The sequence below is a fragment of the Nymphalis io genome, chromosome 24 (assembly GCF_905147045.1).
Source record: "Nymphalis io chromosome 24, ilAglIoxx1.1, whole genome shotgun sequence".
NCBI lineage: Eukaryota > Metazoa > Arthropoda > Insecta > Lepidoptera > Nymphalidae > Nymphalis > Nymphalis io.
In genome coordinates, this window is record NC_065911.1 from 6885453 (window position 1) to 6907633 (window position 22181).

Sequence of the window (22181 nt, forward strand, 5' to 3'; positions counted from 1 at the left end):
CATATTATCTCATTATTTATATATATGCTAGAGTGAGATATTTCGAATATTTAAATATTATCAATATGTAGTAATTTATAGGTGGTAGGGCTTTGTGCAAGCTCGTCTGGGTAGGTACCACCCACTCATCAGATATTTCATCAGCAGTACTTGGTATTGTTGTGTTCCGGTTTGAAGGGTGAGTGAGCCAGTGTAATTACAGGCACAAGGGACATAAGATCTTAGTTCCCAAGGTTGGTGGCGCATTAGCGATGTGAGCAATGGTTCACATTTCTTACAATGCGAATGTTTATGGGCGTTGGTGACCACTTACCATCAGGTGGCTCATATGCTCGTCCACCTTCCTATTCTATATAAAAAAATGTAATCATAAAAAGTTTAAACCCTGCATTCGTATATATGGGGGGGGGGGGGGGGGCAGGTTGGTGCCGTATATCCTTTTATGTACCAACGGTAACGTGTATGCCAAATTTCATGATACTAGTTTCAGTAGTTAAGTCGTGAAAGCTTTACTTTTACTTTGATACGCCCTGTGACAGCCATGGATACTGATTTTCATTAAGAGTGGTATCAAGTTTCGAATTTCTGAGTCAAACTTTTTGTCTTGAATAACCTTTACATACTTATTGTATTTATACTTGTGAACAAATTCTTTGTGTCTGTGAGATACTGACCTACAAAAAGCAACATGAAAATGATGAAAAGCTGGTAGAGGGCCTGTCCTAGGATGTTCTTCATCATCGTCCGGCTGATGAGCGGTTTGGTTCGTCCGTAGGGTTTGCGTTGCAACAAGTCCGGTGTCGGCATCTCGGTAGCCAGCGCGAGAGACGCCAGCGTGTCCATGATTAAGTTCACCCACAACATTTGTACGGCCTAGGGAAAACATTAAACAATTTTAGTGTGTTTATCTGTGAGAATTTTTTTTGTTTCAAATTTTGTTTTCCGATAAAGTGGTATAAAGTTAGATCATATAAAACCTATTCACTATATACAGAATTAAGCGTTTACTCGTATCGAGAAGCTAACTCACTAAACAAAATCGTTCTCAAGGAACTTTAATACTTTTTGCTTACTAATCCCAAAACAATTTTGGCAAATAAATGATCACGCGACTTACCTTGAGCGGGCTGTCCTGGATGGCGCAGGCGCCGATGAAGGCGACGATGACGGCCACCACGTTGACGGTGAGCTGGAACTGCAGGAACTTGGCGATGGAGTCGTACACGTTGCGACCCCACATCACGGCCTTCACGATGGACGAGAAGTTGTCGTCCGTCAGGATGATGTCGGACGCCTCCTTGGCCACGTCCGTGCCGGCGATGCCCTGCGGCGGACGGGAACAGTGTTACTCGGATAAAGTTTAATATATGGTATAGATATATATTGAATTCAATCGTAAACTTCAGGAAGTTAGTGTTAGAGCGTATTAAGACTAAGATATTTAATTTTTTTTAATTTCCCCTACTCTCATGACTTATTACTTTTAATAATTTTTTTGTTCTGCTCTTACCGTGTTTTAGATACAAGTGGAAACTTAATTGGTATATGTGCTAATTTCAATATTTTTCAATTACGTTACGTAACACATTACGTAACTGCACGATGCATGATGATGTGCTATTATATATATATATATATATATATATATTACTTTACTCTATTTATATTTGTTACTCGGATAAAGTTGGTTAATATAGAGTATATATATATTTATGGATTCAATCGCAAACTTTAGAAAGTTTGTATTAGAGTGTATTAAGACTGAGATCTTTAATTTTTTAATAACTTATTACTTTTAATAAATTTTTTGTTCTGCTCTCATTATGTTTTAGATACAAGTGAAAACTTAATTGGTATATGTGCTCATTATAATATCATATATGTAAGTATATCTGTTCTGTTTGTTTACCAAATAAAAATATATTGTAACCGACTTCTAAAGAAGGTGGGTTCTTTGTTTGAGAGACTTATTAGGCGAATACTATTGTAAGTAGAAAAACTATCATGCAGTTACGTAACACATTGCGTAACTGCATGATGAATGAAGTGCTAATATATATGTATGTGAATTCACCATAGCGAAGCCAACGTCGGCCTTCTTTAAGGCGGGTCCGTCGTTGGTACCGTCCCCGGTGACGGCGACCACCTCCCGCTTGTCGAACGCCTTGGACTCGATCATTCCCTTCACGAGTGTATATTTGTCGGTGGGAGATGATCGAGCCAACACGCGGAGCTTCGGCCACACTCTGTCTATTAGATGTTGCTGAACCTGAGGACAACGAGCAAATAAAAAATTAACAATATTTAAGATATAACTGCTCCCCGCGGCAAACCTTACAGCTTCACCCCCTTGCTTGGTTTGTAACGCGATATGATATATTCTACCAATACCAATTTCGAAAAACTTAACAATAAACTATTCAACAAGACTCTTCAGCTATATAATATCACTGTAGATAGTATATAAACGTAATGTTTATAAATATAAATAGTATTTGCATACTGATCAGATATAATTCTATAATATATTTTATTTTTTATTCATCACACTTCTACAATACGACTTTTTTTTTTATAGAATAGGAAGGTGGACGAGCATATGGGCCACCTGATGGTAAGTGGTCACCAAACGCCCTTAGACATTGGCATTGTAAGAAATGTCAACCATCGCTTATAGCCAATGCGCCACCAACCTTGGGAACTAAGATTTTATGTCCCTTGTGCCTGTAATTACACTGGCTCACTTACCCTTCAAACCGGAACACAACAATATCAAGTATTGCTGTTTTGCGGTAGAATATCTGATGAGTGGGTGGTACCTACCCAGACGAGCTTGCACAAAGCCCTACCACCAGTAATTTATTGAGTTATTGAATATAACCCGTATTGTAGCAGTGTGATGAAATAAATTCCAATCTCTCCTAAAGAGGAGAAGAGGTCTTTGCAAAGCAGTGGGAAACTGGCTGATATTTATGCCAGTCTTGAAACCAAAAACCGGTTGTGTTCCGGTTTGAAGGGTTCAAACCGGAACACAACAATATCAAGTATTGCTGTTTTGCGGTAGAATATCTGATGAGTGGGTGGTACCTACCCAGACGAGCTTGCACAAAGCCCTACCACCAGTAATTTATTGAGTTATTGAATATAACCCGTATTGTAGCAGTGTGATGAAATAAATTCCAATCTCTCCTAAAGAGGAGAAGAGGTCTTTGCAAAGCAGTGGGAAACTGGCTGATATTTATGCCAGTCTTGAAACCAAAAACGGTTGATTACGGAACTCACCTCGCCATTAGCATCTCTGATCCGCTTGTTGAACTCTTTCCCTTCCAATATGAGGAAGTCATCGGTGGGTTTCAGGATACCGCACTTGACGGCTATGGAGCGGGCAGTGTTGACGTTGTCTCCGGTCACCATCCGGACGGTTATACCGGCCTTCTGGCACTTCCTGATCGCTTCTGGCACCTGAATCGAGGACAACACGACTATTAAATCATTTCTAACATTGACAAATAATATGATTGAAATAGGTTACACATTAATCATACAATTTAGTGTTTTTTTTACAATTAATAGGCCAGCGTTTGACCATTGACTCGCCTGATGTTAAGCATCGACACAGTCTAGGATGTAGCACGCTTGCCTATAAGAAACCTGTTAAATCTGATAATTAACCCTCTCACCTCTGGTCTTACAGGGTCCTCGATACCGACGACACACAAGCAGGTCAGGTTATTTACGATGTTATCTTCGTCGTCCCAATTCGGTTCTTGGTCTATGTGCACCTGATCATAAAAAAATGTAACTGTTATCATAGAAATAAATAAATATTGATTATTTTAACAGTTGTGTGTCTCTTTCTTTCAAATGCGAAATCAATGATGACAGACAACCGTTTAAATAAACACCCGCCTGACTGACTTCAAAAATAAAGGCCGTAAATAAAACTGGGTTATGAAAGTTTAAGTAGAATATTAACTAAATATCGAAGTTATCTAAGTTTTAAGCCACAAAGGAGAACATCTTGTAAAGTTCAAATAATACTTTAAAATGCGATGGTAATTCAGTGTGATTTCCCACTGACCTGGTTGATGTCCGCTTTGCCTGGCACGAAGTCCCTGTAGGCCACCGAGATGGTCCTGAGCCCGTCGCAGGCCATGGGTTCAATGACCTGCTTCACGAGCCGATCCTGCATGTCGCGCGTAAACTTCTCTAGCCTGCCTTCATGACCGTATACGAATGCACATCTGTAGACAATGAAATAGAAAATCATCATTAATTAATTTAATAGATTGTATTGGCTTTCAATTTGTTTTACTTCCGGAATTATACATTAAGTTTTGAGGTGTAATGTAAAAATTTGTATTTATTATTCATCTCTTACTTCATTAGATTCATTACTATATATTAAATAAATAAAATTCTAGTAGCAGAAGCTCACTTTTTTAATACAATTTCCGAAGCACCCTTAGTGTAGAGCCTGTAGCCGCCCTTGTAGGGGATGACCGTGGACATGCTCTTGCGCACGGAGTTGAAGGTGTAGACGCGGGTGAACGACTCCTCCGTGTGGCGCTCGCGGACCGCCTCGTAGCTCTGCCCCAGCGCCACCACGAACCCGAGCAGGGCGCACTCCGTCTTGTTGCCCACTTGCATTGGGGGCCCGGTCGGGTCTAGGGACGGCTAAAACAAAATAAAACAATCGTCGAATAAAATGTGTCACCGGACCGCAATGTAGATTCTACCAACAAAAACCGGGCAAAACACAGTAGTTTGTCCATTTAAATATATATATATTAAAATAAAATACAGTATTTTTTATGAAATAGGTAAGAGGTCACCATCGCCCATCGACATTGGCACTGTAAGAAATATTAACTATTTTTTTTTCAAATTAATTTGGCGAAATAATATTATTTGTCTATTAATGATTTATTCATCAATATTCATTTCCATCAATAGATGATCGTTCACAAAAAAATTTGGGCATCCAAGAAACGAAGTTTCTTATAATATAATTGCCATAATTAAAATAAAATATAAGACGAAATATTTTCTTACAACTTATACCATATACAAGAGGCAATAAAAACAACTCACCATAATCCTAGATGTGAACGCGCTGTTAACAGATATACCTTCAATCATCGTCTCCGCAACTTCTTGGGGTATATCTCTGTAGTTGGGCGTAACTTTGCAGAGCCTCTCGCATATGTACGACTGTACAACCGTCATACGGTTAGTGGTGAGCGTCCCAGTCTTGTCGGAGCAAATGGCGGTCGCGTTACCCATAGTTTCACAAGCGTCTAAATGCCGTACCAAATTGTTGTCTTTCATCATTTTCTGAAATAAATAACTAAGTTTATTGCTTAGCCAAACAATACACATAAAACATTTAATAAACTCTCTTAAAACTCTTTATACTCTTAACGCATACAAAAATTTACCTGGAATTAACAGATGGTTTACCATACATTTTATTGGTACTACTTCTACCAATTAATAAAAGTTATGATATCTCTATTTTGGAGACTGGCACTATAATAAACGTCTTACTATCAAAATATATCAATGAAATGTTCAAAGAATAACTAACCATAAATTCAACTTCTAACTCATTTTATCACTAACCTTAACAGAATAAGCCAAGGATAGAGTCACAGCCAATGGTAGACCTTCCGGCACCGCCACCACCAGTACAGTCACACCGATGATAAGATGCTTCACGAGGTTGTTGATGTAAGTCGCTTTCCATTCCTTATTCTCAATTACGAAGGTATGTACGCAGAATTGGATCACTAGGATGATTACTGTTAGCACCGCGATCGTTGAACCGGCGTATCCGATCTGTTTAGAGATTGGAGAAATTATGACAAATCGTTATTACATATTTTGTAGTCATTGGTCATTATATACTATAAAAAAGAGGATCAGATTACATGACTAGTATTTTAACTTTACATAAATAATTCTCGACGGAATATTTCAACGTCGCAGGAATATTATAGAACACAGTTGTGTGCACAACAGAGAGCACTCTCTGTTTCCGTCACTCTCATAATCTTCGAGACGGTAATCCGATAAGACCCGATATTTTAGATGTAGGAGCAACAGCTATACGTCCTAATCACGAAAGTATAAGCACGGTCAAGTTACAAACCTAGCGGCTGCCATGGAGAATTTTTTGATTGCAAGCTTTGAAACTTTTTACTAGCCACATTCGGGATTCGAACTGCGATTATTCGAAATGCAGTTACATTTTTGAATAGTTGAGATATGAACTCCCAGTATTTTGCCTATTTTCATCAACTCACCTGAATGGCTAGTTTGGTTAGCTTGGCTTGCAACACCGACTTCTCCTTCTTATGGCTGGTCTCCGGGGCGGGCTTGTCCGCCGGTGGAGCTGGTACGTGGTTGTCATCTGGTCTCGCGTGGTTACCGTGACTGTTGCCCGATGCTGGTAGGTCATCGTCACCTAGTTTTGTTGCGCTTTTCGTTAGTAAATTTATATGTACATTGCTACTGTTTGGTATTTAGTTGGATGTGTTTCTGTGGTTAGGAATTTCGGTTGACTTCTTAATAAAGTCGATTGAATTTGTTTTGTGTGTTTGAGATCTTCTTTTTTGTTTTTGTGATTATCTGTATCGATTATTGTGCGGTTGTATTTCTAAAACATTTATATATCGAAAAATACTACTCGCACAACATATTTAGCTAAATTTTGATTACGCCAATTTATATCTAATACAATAAGCACTAAATTAAGGCGAGGCAATTACCACAGATTAAGCAAACTTTTATCGTTTCAATGATAATTAATTTAATTATATTTTTTCAAAGCCACAATACGTATATTAGAAAATATTTACTCAAAGCCAATTGCAAATAATTTATACCAAACAATAACAAGTACATATATTATTTTGATAACATTATTTTGTTAAAATAATAATAATTATTATATATAATTAAATAATAAAACATGCGTAAGATAGTTACAATTATGTAAACTTCACTTACGTCCTGTAATTCTAGAAAAATCCATCGAAAATGCTCTTGCAAACAAATAATATTACTACATATATCTACTTAAATATACTAAATACAAAATGCAATGTGTGATGTTTGGTATGAAGTGATTATGTTCCAATAAACTTTAGTATGCAATAAAATGTTATAAAATTAAATAAATATAATTTTTAGAGCATAAGTTTATTATTTTTTTAATTATTGTATTATTGATTATGTGTGCATTAGGGACAAAGAAAGTGCTTTATTTATTATATGAGTTATGTTTAGTACTCTTTTTGTCCCATAATATATATAAGGAACTAAAAAGCGGGGCTTAGCATAGGATGTCACTTACCTGTGAGGCTCTTTCGTTGCGATTTCCGCTGCTGTTTTTTAGCTTCTACTCGCGCCAATATCACGTCCAGTCGGATTTTGTTTATCCAACATTATTATACAAGCATACACATTTATGACAACGATATCATTGTTTGTACATCATGCAGTCAACACGACAGATACACGATGCAATTTAAATGTGTATGTTTTTTTTATATTTATTTCATTTAATTTTTCATCGGCGACATGAAGTGGGTGTGCGGCAGGCCGGGGTCAGGGGTGGAGAAAAAAAAATTTGGATGTCATTGATTGGGTCACACTATATGTCTGGTGGCGCTAAATCTATGGGGTCATTGCGCTCAAGCATTTGTGACTCGCTATATTGGTATGAATGGTATAATCTTTTATCTGCCTCAAATGCTCAAGCGTTGCGACTAATGCGTTTTACAGTTGCTTTTAGGTTACAATTTTATGTTTATTGATTTTGAAACTGAAACGAGATTATTTTATATGAATACACGTTTAAAACATATTATATTTTAGGGTTTGTAACATTCATTTATAGGGCAGGGCCCTAGTGGGGTCTGGGGTCTGGGTAATAAAATAGTAAAACTTATGATAACATGCTCAGACAATACTTATCCAGGCTATTAGTCAAACACAACACGAACAACGTTCAACATGCCCGAACATTGGATATCATTTAGAAAACAGTGGAAAATTCGTATTTAACAAATAAAATAATCTCATATCAGAAACAAAACTGATGAATTTGTGTGCGACTTAAATTATATGATAAAAGATTGTTAATTGTTCGTGTGAAATTGTTTGGAAGTTTTTTCATCAATTTTGTTCAGAAAACATCCCAATGGGATGGGAGTGCGTTGTCAATGGTGGATGCAACTACACTCGGGTCGATGATGGAGAAATAATTACAAAATCAGTTTGAAAAATATAACTAAAACATTAGCCATTTTTACGACATAGTATCAGCCAAAAGAAGGTAGTCGAAAAATTCACGTCCGCCATCATCGATAATGCCCTAATCAAGCATAACAGTACACTGCTCATTTAGAACCCGCTCAGCTGATAGCTATATAATATTTATATTCTATTAATCTCACCTTTATTACAAAGACGTAAGGTCTTCTTTTGAACACTAGGAAAGCAAGCACCCGTACCTCAAGCATGTTTCATCAAGCTACATTATATAATTAACTAAATGAGCAATGTATTTATAATAATGATAACTATATATTGCTAGATATTTTTTGGAGACGTTTTTCTGATTCAAGGCACATTCAATTCGTTTTAAAATATTTACTAATATATTATATATTTAAGAACAAATTAATAACTGAGTTTATTCGATTTTACTTATCATTAATAAACGAATTGTTACGCCCATAATATATTGTAAAATACTAAAAGTGGAAACAGAAAATTGTCTCCGAATATCTTCTAAATGTAAGAACGTAGTAGCACCAGAGCGGACACTGACCTTTCTTCATCTGTTTGATCTCTTTCTCCTGCTTGTCCACCGCCGCGCCCAACAGAGTGAAGATGATACCCGCCTGCGAATTGACACCCACCGCCGTGACGAGCATTTTACCGGAGCCTGGAATTAGTTAATGGAAGAACCTCCCCTAAATCTTTGAAACCACGGTACTTTTAAACGTTTATGATCATAATATTAACCATATAAAGATGGCCGTGAAGATTTAACGGAGCACTCATTAATTAACTCATGTTAGGTGTTTAGTGCTCCATAGAAGAATATAAGACGTGGAATTTAATTCAAGGAGAAGACTAGGAAAGGAAGTAGGGGAATATTTTTGGAATGATCGTTCACTGTTTTTTTTTCATGGTTTACATAATGTACAATACATACCCTCCATAACGTGAGTACCGGATAGCACCATGGGATCAAATGATTCTCCCTTCTTAACATGGTCCGATTCACCCGTCAGCGAAGACTCGTCAATCTAAAACGAAAACGTCCCGTTAAAAATTTACAATATAATACACAAAAGGTTAATTGGCAAGTTTGACAAACGCTTTGGTGAATAAAGTTTCTGTAATTAACCTAATTTGTCAAAAAAAGTTTATATAATGTATTGTTATTTTTGATATTCTGTGGAATTGCAAAAGGTTAAAAACCAGAATTGCTAACTATTTTAGAGACTTCTAAAAGTCAATAAATCTTTCTTGGGCTGAGTTTTTTATTTCTATATAAAAAATCTCATCTTAATTTCAGATAGTTCTTAAATTAAGATGAGAGTTGTTGATATATATATCAACAACTCATATATATAAAATTTTGTATATAATGTTATTTAAATCATATTATTTTATGTTTGTATAGAATAAGTAGACGTTACAAATCCATGTAAAGTACATAAATGATATACAATTATACTATTTATCACAAAGTACACAAAGCTTATGTATCTGTGTGGAATGTGTGCCACTTCATTGGAAAATATAAATTATGTTACTAGATCACTATTCTGATAACTACAACAAATAAAATGATATAAAAATCTTGTCAACTTTGATAATAATTAAATAAAGATACTCAGATAAAAATACCGCATTCCCTTGGCTCTTATCAATAAACTGTATTGTTATCAGTGCGCATGTACGTTATCAGACATCTGGACTTGAAATTGACGCAAAGTAAGTTAGTGTGATAAACATGCAAACAGGTAAACATATACCACTGCTAAAACTGTTTTATTAGTATATGATTCACTTAAAGTAAAAGTTAAAGCCTGTTATTGTCCCACGTAACCGTAACAGCCTGTGAATGTCCCACTGCTGGGCTAAAGGCCTCCTCTCCCTTTTTGAGAAAGTTTGGAGCTTATTCCACTACGCCGCTTCAATGCGGGTTGGTGGAATACACATGAGTCAGAAATTCAATGAAATTAGACACATGCAGGGTTCCTCACGATGTTTTCCTTCACCGTAAAGCACGAGATGAATTATAATCACAAATTAAGCACATGAAAATTCAGTGATGCTTGCCCGGGTTGGAGCCCACGAACATCGATTAAGATTCACACGTTCTTACCACTGGGCCATCTCAGCTTATTGTCCCACAGCCGAGCTAAAGTTTCCTTAAAGCTTAAATGTTTGGCGCTTATTCCATCACGCTGGCCTAATAAGGGGGTGGTGGATAACGTTTGAATGTACTTATCGTTGGATATTATAAAAGTAGTTTTTTTATAACAATAATTAATTGACCGATAGATTTTATTTAATAATTTTAGATTTTTTTTATGAGCAATTTTTTTGTATAAAGAATAATAGTAACGTCTGATTTTAGGGCTTTACCAATATTGCTATTTACTCCTTCAATTAAGCTTGCGATAGGAGTGGAGACAACCATAGGTGTAGGAGTCAGAATCGAATCTGTGACTTTACATCGCTAGGCGGCCTGGAAAGCATTACCCTATTGAGCATTAGTTCGTATTATATATTACAACAAGATGTCCGTATAAGTAAAGTTCATAAACTTTACTTATACGAAGTCGGACCTTTTTCGGATTTTGTATGAAAAATATCACCTCCTAAAGATGAAATTCCCAAAAATCATTTCCTTAAGACGCTTAACTTTTAAACTTATACTGCAAATCTTAGCTTTCTAGACCCAGTTGTATTGTTGAGAATCGATAGTAAGGACAAATAATTTTTTACATTTCATTTACTGTATGAAGCCAGCTGCTTAATATTCTAAATATAAATAAATTAATATTACATGAACAATTTAACGTATATCGGTATGTCAAGTGCTTTATACGGGTGTGATGACGTCATAGCTATGTTTAGGGAGCAATTTCGCAAGGTTACTACTAAAGTCGATAGAGCAAACACTCGAGCCTCCGACGATAACCCAATACCCTGTCTTATCTGTTAATACATCGATACTGTAACACAATCTAAGGGACGTTACCAATGCGAAAAGATAAGCTTTGCGCTGAATAAATTTAATGAGTCCCATTTTTTTTATTATGTATTTATCGAATAATAGCAAAAGTTATAAAGACATTATGCCCGTATATAAATACCAATACTTTTGCAGCGCCATCTATTTTAACTCGCAAACTTTTGTGGTAATATGTCGTTCGTCTACCTCTTCCACAGAAGTAATACAGTAAATATACTAAAAATAATTCAATCTAAATTACTACGTTAATTATATGATATCATTTTGCTGTTAATTCTTTATTCGACGTAATTTCTAGAAGGCTACAAAATATCAGCGTTTGGTACTCAACTTATGACGTTTCTTAATCTGGATGGCTCAACTGATTTGAACATGACATGTAAGTTGTTTTTAATAATAATTATTATTTTATTTCATGTTTGTAAATGGTGTGTGTGTATTCACTTGGTGGTAGGGTGGTAGGTCATCATAATCATTTTTTACTTTCAAGCAGCAACACTTAGTTATTGTGTACCGATTTGAAGGGTGAGTGAGCCAATGTAACTACAGGCACAAGGGACATAACATTTTAGTTATGTTGGTAGCGTTGTGAGAGATGTTTTTTGAGAAGGTTTGGAGCTTATTCCATATAATAATTCAGCTTTAATCACTTTAAATACATTTTGCAGATACGTTATAAATAAATTGTATGACATTGTTTAACTATTAAAAAATCTATGCAAGCGACCTTGTGTGTGACATCTTATACATGAAGGTTTTCGTTAGAAAATTAATACCAATAGTAATATTCATTTCAATTGATATTATTTAATTTCAATTGATATTAATATTTTAGCAATATTACAAATGCGAAAGTATGTTTGTTTATTCGTTTTCTCTTACGTTTCAACTGCGATCGTCGTGAAATATTGGTAACACGTCTAGGGTACGCAAAAGGACCTAAAGGTACCTAACATCTATCGGGCGGAAACAAGTTTCAATAAATATAAACAAAGTTTAATCAAATAATAAAAAGAAAACACTCACAACATATGATATTTCATCTCGTTTCAATCACTTCTCGGTTCGATTTTTGCATATAGAGATAGATTACAAATTCATAAGATCCTGTATAAAATATGTACCAAATAATGACGTCAAAATAGCATATTTTTTCACTAAATATATTTAGGTACTTTGTTGTTTGTGTTGCTATGTGATGTGACTCCTAACTTTCAAATATCAAGTCCGCGTCACAACATCGCCATATTCACAAAATAAACCAAAAATTTATAAATCAACAGCAGGTCCGTACTAGTACTGTGATACACCATTAAAGGTATTTAGAACAATTAATCATAAACCTAACCTAGCTACAAGGTATTGGTTTTTGTTGTTGCTATATTAGGACCATGGTCCGTAGTGGCCCTTGGTTTACAAGATGAGATTCTTAACCAATGACTCCGAATTCAAATCCGGGCAAGTACAACTGAATTTTCCCGTGTTTAATTTGTGTTTATAATTCATCCCGTGCTCGGTGGTAAAGGGAAACCTGTATGTGACAGACGACAATCTGCCACGTGTATCCATCAACACGCATAGAAGCAGAGTGGTGGAGTAAACTCCAAAACCATGTTGAAGCTAAGTCATAATTTATGGGTTATTACTATAGTAGAATCGTTGTGTAGTTGCCTACCTTAAGATCGTTGCTCTGCAGGAGTAAGCCGTCAGCGGGCAGGAGGTCACCGTACTTGATCTGACAGATGTCACCGACGACTATATCGCTTATCGGCACCTGATTGACCTCGCCGCTTCTGATCACTGCGAACTTATGTTCACCCTCTATCCGTGATTGGAGCCCTCTGAAAGTCAAATTAAAAAATGAACTTGAACTCACTCGTGCTGACGTTATATCTGCGTTAAAATTGATGTGTTGAAAGTAATCAATTCATGTAATCATTGAGTAGTAAAGTAATCATTGAGTATAAATCAAATCAAATAACGGCTATGGAAGTTATTGGAGGATCAAAACTGTTTGGAAAAATTAAATATGGTGCAATTACTTACCGAAATTGCCTCTCTTTCGTGTAATCATTGAACGCTGTGACTATGACGACAACTATGACAGATATTAAGATCGCTAGACCTTCGATCCATTGGTAGTGACCTTCTTCTTCATCCAGATGTGCTGAAACATAACACTTAATTGTGAACGCCTTATAATTTATTTATTGCTGTAGTTTCTCATTTATTACATTTTTTTGTATTAAACATTTATTTAGTCTTATTTAGTTGTTTTTTTTTTCTAATAAGAAAATACATTTAACAACAACAGCGCTGTCATCTAAATTAAAAGTAACAGAAAAAATTTATTCTACTTTCGAAATAGTTAACAAAAAAAAAATTTTACAACTTTTTCAAGGAATCTATAGATTCGTCGTCGACGGAAAAAAACTTCCAGAGACGAAAATAATTAAAGCTGAGTGAATCGTGATTTTTATTTTATACATAATAAAGCTACGCATTTGCTTTCGAGTTGTGCAAGAAGTAAATACATCTTCCAATACGCATTGGAATATTTTTATGATTATTAAAAAAATCGAATCGCATTACGCCCCAATGATTACGTAAAAACGCGGTTTTGAAATTATCATCATAATTTTAATTATAAGATTTAAATAAGCTGCGTGAGTTTCATTTATTTTACCGGATTAATCCAGATCAGTGAATCATAATATCGGATAGCAATCTGTTCAACCAAATGATCAACTGATTGCAGTTCCAATGATAATATCAACCCCATACATTACATTGTACCTTAACGAATTATCTAAAATGAAAAAGTTTATTGTTCAATTTCATGAAAAGATAATTGTCGTTATGTAAATTTAAATATCGAACATTAATTCACATTCATGCGAATAATGAAAAACAACTACACAGAATAGGTTTGCGTGTGAGTCGAATTAGAAAAACTATTTATCTTATGATATTCTGTTGAACGTGAACAATTCTCCATAAGTCACTTTAATCTTGTTAAAAAAGCCTTGAAAATTTATAAATTATTATTTGTTGATATCATATTACATTAACAACGGTGTTTAATACGTACGTGTCGAGCTTAATACAGTGATTGTCACGTACATAGCTAACAAAGGATCGCAATTCACGACCGAATAGCTTAATGCTAGCAAAAGCGGACAGGATGTTAACGGAACGGAGAGAGCCGGGGTGCATTCTACTAAAACGTGATCTACTTTTTAAAGCAAATAAAAACAAAACATGCCCTAGAAACACCATGGTATCTCGAATGGAAAACAAAAACGATACTCGAATTAATTCGTTAAAATCTTAATAAAAAAAAAAAAAAAACATTACAATTCTATGCGACTTTATAATGTTTATATCGCAAATTCGAGATAATAGACCATGGTTGGAAATTCAAGGAAGACAGAGACCGATAGAAATAACGTAGACGCTACAACTGAACACACACTGGTTGCAGTCACTGAAAGAGTTTTATTTTATCCGATGGATAAATGCACACACATTAGGAAACGAGCAAAGTGCAGGATTTACAAAAAACCATTATTTACATGTTCTTACCAGGGTCGTCTAATGATTCCATATTGTTATTGAAAAGAGAAAATACACTTATTAATTACAATTATTTACACTTTATCCTCTGTTTAAACCTTCATCGTATAACACAATCGTTAATAACAACAACACTTTTGTTACGAAATTATGAATATTTCAAACAAATGCAAATCATACATTGATATTCAAATCGATTTGATGAAACTAAGGGCAGATATAGCAACTGGATAAAGTTAGATGAGTTTTCAAACAACGCATTGTATTAACGTCAAATAATCATAACAGTTAAGAAATTTACTTTAGTTTTGATCAGCCTGCCAACTAGACTGCTTTTCATCTTTCCGGGGACAGCCTATGAAGTTTGGCTTGGTTTCATAAGTGTGGGTCGTAAAATTTTTAACCATCTGACAAAATGTCATGCCCATTCAACGGGTAAAATACAAAAAGCAGAAAATATTTGTGGTTTCATTAAAAAAAAAACGATGACGTTTGAGACATATTCCTTTTTATTGCTGTATAAATGACCGAAATTATTTTTCATTACGATTAAACAAAATTGTAAACGAGAAATTGGACGTCTGCCCTTGGGAATATTAATAGAATGCAGATAGATTCTTTTGCAGATATTTGTTACATATCTCACTGAAGAACACAGTGATGTTTACCGAAAATCGCCTTTATGTCGTCTTCTGAAATGTCGTTAGAACCATTTACATCTAGTATTGTAAATGTTTTAGATGATATTTATGAATAAACTCACCAATATCGGTCTCGTCTTCGGACGGTTTGTAAAAACTCAACCCTAGCGACACCACGGCAGCTACTTCCAATATGATAAGGGTAACGTCCTGCAACGCCTCCCAGACAAGGGTTAGGAAGGTTTTGGGAGGTTTCGGCGGGATCAGGTTCGACCCGAACACTTCGCGCCTGTGTTGCAGGTCCGCTTTCGACCCGCTAAGACCTGAGAATAAAGAGATAATTAAAATTAAAATTTCTTTATACAAAACAATTCATATTTATTACACTACATTGGATACTTGTATTTTTTGTACAATAGCAATAATGACCATCCAATAGAAAAATAAATAACAACTTTCGTGTCGTTCATGCTACCTTCGCCACTGAGGAGTCAAAATTTTATATTATTTGTTATACGTATACAAGTTAAAAATATTACGAACAATCCATATTTTATATTACAATGCTGTTTCTATAATTGAAGACAAGTTAGATAGTCAATCTATTGCAGAAGATATCACAAACCGTGTGACACAGGCATATTCAATGTACCCATAATAAATGTATAATAATACATACGATACATACAAATAGATACATAATACATCTATATAATTTCATAGATTATGTATAGTATAGAATATATACTTAGTAATCCTGTTTCAATGGTTCTCTGTTTTACGATTATCGATTTATTTCGATATATCCGTTATGATCTATGATATTGTTAGGGCTCGTATAGGTTTGTTTGTAATATCTAATTTCAAAGCAAAATTAACTCTGCCTGTTAAGCTTTCACGGCTAAAACACTGAACGGTTTTGATGAAATTTTGTACGAGGCAAGCTACTATTTACCGGCCTCTTCCTTCTAACATAATTATGATAATATTTTCATAAAAATAAAAAATATAAAGTTAAGTACGGCCTATTAACGATCCACTGCGGCGGGGATAAGATCTTTTCTTCTTTAGAGGAGAAGGCTTTCCTATCCACTATATCCATGTTGCTCTAATGCGCATTAGTGAATGCAATACCTAAATTTTTTTTTTTTGACAAATACAGTTTTCCTCAATATTTTTTCTATCTCCGCCGAATAAGAGATAAATTGTTAACAAAAATTAAACAAATGAAAATTCAGTGATGTGAGTGGTTTGAAAATAATTTTAAAATTAAAATATGTTAAAAGATTTTAACAATCAATAACGTATTCTTTATTCTACAATTGAAATTCAAAGGCTTTACGATGAAAATATTACTGAAAAATTCACAATCGCAAAGGAATATTCGTCGAAATGATGAAACAATATTTTGGCTTCAGACCAGAATAGTCACAATGCGAAATATTAATAAGTTGTCGAGATGCGAAACGGAAATGTGTATGCTCTATTAAAAGCACGTTGTTTTCAAAGACGACACCTTATTGCAATATACATATACATTATAAAAAAAACGAGGTGTACTATTTTTTTTATAAAACTGCTCGTAATTATCTTTTAAAGAAAAGCAGAGTGTAGTATGTAGCTTTGCTTTTTTCCCGTAGCATTTGATTCAAGTTACGGCGATGTGAACAGTGAAAGGAACTGTTTGAATGCGATCAAATGATCTAATTAATGTAATACTTTTTTTTTTGTTAATGCTGAAACGTCGTAATGTTGCGTTTCCAGTGAAATAGTTGCTAATTTCTGTTTGCAACTGTTTGTAAATCTTTTTTTTTTTTTTTATAGAATAGGAAGGAGGACGAGCATATGGGCCACCTCATGGTAAGTGGTCACCAAACGCCCTTAGACATTGGCATTGTAAGAAATGTCAACCATCGCTTATAGCCAATGCGCCACCAACCTTGGGAACTAAGATTTTATGTCCCTTGTGCCTGTAATTACACTGGCTCACTCACCCTTCAAACCGGAACACAACAATATCAAGTATTGCTGTTTTGCGGTAGAATATCTGATGAGTGGGTGGTACCTACCCAGACGAGCTTGCACAAAGCCCTACCACCAGTATAATATAAATCTATCAGAAACTTACAGAAACGAACCGAATGAAAATATAATAGTTGAGTAAGGCAAGCGCAAATAGTAAGAAAGGTATGACTTCGCTTTCTTTTTAATATTTTAAATCGTTTAAAATTTTTGATAACTTTTAGCATTTATAATAACTTGTCACCAACGCGTACTGAGAACGCAAAAGTTACCAATTACACATCTGTGGAGACTCGGGCTTAAAGTTGAAATAATTTAAATTTACCAACAAATTAAAATAACCAATTGAGTTCGGGATATGAACAATTATGAATGTGACGTCAACGGATGGTGATTACGATGAACACTCAATTTAATTTGCGTCACAAGTTAATAAATTTGTTATTGACAATATAACGCCGGCCTAATTTTCAGACTGATGTTAATCCGTCATTATTAACATTACCTATATTTGTCTAATTTATGACAGAAGTCCGTGAAGCTCAGTTAGTTCTGTTGGCAAATAGATGTCGGTTACATCGTTTTCGGTCCACTCGCTTATTAATCCACTGCCAAACATAAATAATTTGTATTTTTTGTTAATTTTAAAGGGCCAGTGTACAATTCCAGTTCATATGGCATTTTGTTAGATCAATGCGGTCTAAAATAAATAACAAATTAACTAATTTCACACAACATACACGGCTATTAATGTCGTTACGTAATGTTTTACTTATGATATACAAAGTCTCGCCCGCGGCTTTTCTTGCAACAAATTCTTAATCTTGTAGATATTAGACTATCAGTATGTTAATGTTTGACACAGAATTGATTCTATAAGCGTTTCGTAGAGGTGTGAAACCCTAAAAATGAAATAATATATTTAATCTTTTTTTTTTCTTACAACGTTATTACATACCCGTTTTCATGGGCCTACCAGAGGCTTCTTTAAAGATAAATGTGTATTTCAGACAATTTTAAGATCACACATACATGAATAAGCATAAATAGATCATTTAATTTTTCAACTAAATATTCAACGTGAAAAATCACTAGCACAATGATATCTTATTAGGACAAGAACATTATCAACTAATTGAAGCTTAGCGTAGTGATCAATTATTAAATATCGATAGATAATTTTAATCGACGATCACGTGATGCGTAATGATCGAGTTTACTTTGATTCTTGATAAGTCAGAATTGAGGGCACAAAATCATTATCTCGAAAAAAAAAAACGCTTTAATTGAAGGTAAATATTCTAATAGCTTCCTGTCGTGAACTTAATGTATCAGATATAAATGTCGTGCTAGTAAATGTAGGCACTTTCTTGTGAGCACATGCGATAAAACGGTAATAAAATATTGCTAAATTCGAGATATAATCGCGTAGGGACAGAGTACGTCAGCGTTATTACAAAAAAAAAAAACATGAACACACATCGTATATGAAATGTCTTAAATCAATATCGAACACTGCGTATTTTTTTGTCTGGATTTAAATATCGTGCTAATAATAGCAAGCCAAAATCTTATCCCATGATTAAATTGTAATTAAAAATTGCTAAATTCGAGATATAATCTTGTAGGAATACGTAAGCCACTTAAAAAATATCATCAACACATACATATATATTGTACCTAAAAACTTTTGAGTAAATAAAAATCCGTATCATGGTATATGCGTCTGTTCTTGAAGTTTTAATAAAATAAACATAAAATAACAAATTATATAAATTATTTTCGCATTTTGATATTGCATTTGTATTTAGCATAATATGTTTATACCAGTAATCATTCCAGTAAACACTTAACATATTTGTAACTGGTTGAGATTTTTATTTTACTATATAAACTCAATCTTTCAATCAATAAAACAATATTTTAATATTTATACGTAAAACAAATCATATCGTGTGCTTAAATTATATCTATCGAAAAATAAGTGAAGTTCTTTTAAAAAGGAAAAGCAAATGTAATCTTCGCTAAGAAAGTAATATTTAATTAATGTTTTTTTACTAATTAAACTTTTCTATATCCAGCGGTTCATGGCCTAGTAATTAACCTTCAACGTTAAAACCGTTCCGATCTGTTAATTTGAAGATTCACGTTTACTTTCGTATTATATATTAATCATGTAAATAGATTTTCCTTTCATTGCTTTTTGCTTGAAAAAAATTACTTTTTATTCTTTAATTTATCTGTTGTTAAAACATATTTGACACGCTTTCGCCCCCGTGGTATGTCCTTCCTTGTGGTTCAAGCTTGCTTTATACCAAATTCAATAAAAATCGGTGTTTTAGCTTAGCCGTGAAAGCGTAACAGACCGAGTTACTTACGCATTTATAATATTATTATAGGTTTATATACGATTTATTTATATTGAGGACTTAATAAGTTAATACTTATCAAAATTTAAACGTAGCTACTGAACAAATCACGGACGGCGAGAAGTGGTAGCAAGAATGCTAGTAGTATTTTCGCATCGAGTATTAGGATTAGGCATCTCTGGGCGAAATACTCTTTAAATTCTATTTTCACTAGACGAACTTCCACATAATTCGAATTTTTGCACACGTATAAATAATCGATGACAATAAAATAATATCTAATCTTCTTCTTCTTCGAGTGCCACTCCGACTAGCGAAGGTTGGCAGTCAGCTTTAAATACTCCTTCTTGTTCTTCGCGAGGCGAAAGAGTTCGGCAGCACTCGCGATTCCCGTCTTGCCAAAGACTTTTTTCTGCGCCCAACAGCTCTCTTTCCGGCAACTTTTCCCATCATTATCAGTTGCAAAAGTTCATATCTTTAATGCCTAAGCTCGTGTCCGAGATATGCAACTGTTCTCTTCTTGACAGTCTCCAAAAGTTGCCGTGTTTGGTTGATGCGTCGCAGAACTTCCACGTTCTATAATCTATATCTAATAAGTATTTATAAATAATAACTTCGTATTAAGTACTTTCAATAGGTAAACTACTACTACTTTCTTACTAGTAGATGATTTATTTTTAAGTAAATACGCAATGTTGTTACGACACGACATTTTCAATAATACCTCCATTTCAGTTTTGTTTACATATAAGTAATACGAATCCGTAAATACCAAATCATAATTTATCCTCTTAAGTGTACAAAATCGTAACGTCATACGCCTTTTATACGAAAACCGAGATTTTATGAGGCAAATCCTGAATCAAATTAAGGAAAAATGGAGTTACATATCTCACAAACACATTAACCCAAAACAATTAACCGTAAACACGTGAAAGTTAAAACGGCCGTAAACATGGTTATAATGACCTTACGATAAATATAACGGCGAACGATCAAGTTTTATATAACACTGATACGTTTAATAAAGGTGTTATAAAATAATATCACTATTATATTATCATCCTCACCATGTATTTTTGAGCCGGTTGGCTTTCATGCCGATGGTCGTGGGTTCGATTCCCACCCAGGACAGACATTTGTGTGCATGAACATGTTTGTTTGTCCTGAGTCTGAGTGTAATTATCTATATAAGTATATATTTACAAAAGAAAAGTATTATATGTAGTATATCAGTTGTTTCGTTTCCATAGTAAATCTCTGCTTAATTTGGGATCAGATTGCCGTGTGTGAATAATGTCCTAGGAAAATTATTATCTTATTAACAAACATAGCAAATAAAATTAAATAACAAATTTATGAATAATAAAGATATTGTTTTAATATAAACGAAATAAACATCGCTATATTATGTTCTTATATAGTTAAGTCAGTAAACATTGCTTTATTAAATAAATTTCCAAAATTCGATAGATATTAAGACTCAAAATGAACACCCGGAAGACTGCAGTGCGTGTAATGTTTACAACCGACTTATGGTGATATACTATTTTGACACGTGTATTCTTGATATTATATAATTATTATGGTCAATGTTGCATATCAGTTTTTTGATGTTTCACGACCGATTTCTGCGTTGAGTCTCGATTTTCTTCTCACAGAATAGCCCTACAGGAATTTGAAGACCGTCTGTGATTTAGAAAAAGCCGAGATGGCCCAGTGGTATGAATCTTAACCGATAATCGTGGGTTTAAACCAAGCATCACTGAATTTTCATGTGCTTAATTTGTGATTATAGTTCATCTCGTGCTTTATGGTGAAGGAAAACATCGTGAGGAAACCTGCATGTGTCTAATTTCACTGAAATTCTGCCACATGTGTATTCCAGCAACCTGCACTGGAGCAGCGTGGTGTTATAAGCTCCAAAACTTCTCCTCAAAAAGGGAGAGGAGGCCTTAGCGCAGCAGTGGGACATTCACAGGCTGTTACTTTATTCTTATATGTACTGTGATTTAGAAAACTGGGGACGTTTGCTGAATACCTATCAAATGAAATGAAGTCGAACAATATTCGTCTAAGATAAAACTGAACTGAATATTTTAACTATACTTTGTTTACTTAAACGTTCTCTTTCGACTATCACTAATATATGATCTATATGTTGATTGTTGATTTATAACAAATTGGCATTTGAAATCGGTCGCGTTAACGGATTTAGGTAAAATGGCGAACAAAACAACGCTCTTACCTGCACAAACTGTTCAGGTTTACGGAAAACGGGTA

At 34.5% G+C, this 22181-nt stretch overlaps 1 protein-coding gene across 11 annotated transcripts in view; it reads right to left on the minus strand.

Moving 5' to 3' along the window:
* LOC126777836 (plasma membrane calcium-transporting ATPase 2) overlaps positions 1–22181 on the minus strand; it is a 179873-nt gene that overhangs the window by 18333 nt on the left and 139359 nt on the right. For 9 of the 11 annotated variants that reach the window (XM_050501047.1, XM_050501045.1, XM_050501046.1 and 6 more), the window contains 16 exons: positions 15630–15830; positions 13337–13457; positions 12966–13131; positions 9233–9326; positions 8843–8959; positions 7361–7405; positions 6309–6469; positions 5626–5841; positions 5095–5337; positions 4439–4677; positions 4082–4244; positions 3681–3782; positions 3283–3462; positions 2075–2269; positions 1118–1324; positions 675–873 (listed from right to left, as the gene is read on the minus strand). In XM_050501047.1, coding sequence (XP_050357004.1) covers positions 675–873; positions 1118–1324; positions 2075–2269; positions 3283–3462; positions 3681–3782; positions 4082–4244; positions 4439–4677; positions 5095–5337; positions 5626–5841; positions 6309–6469; positions 7361–7405; positions 8843–8959; positions 9233–9326; positions 12966–13131; positions 13337–13457; positions 15630–15830 — 2649 coding nt within the window. The remainder of the gene's footprint in view (positions 1–674; positions 874–1117; positions 1325–2074; positions 2270–3282; positions 3463–3680; positions 3783–4081; positions 4245–4438; positions 4678–5094; positions 5338–5625; positions 5842–6308; positions 6470–7360; positions 7406–8842; positions 8960–9232; positions 9327–12965; positions 13132–13336; positions 13458–15629; positions 15831–22181) is intronic. The other 2 variants (XM_050501049.1, XM_050501051.1) reach the window with 1 other exon arrangement.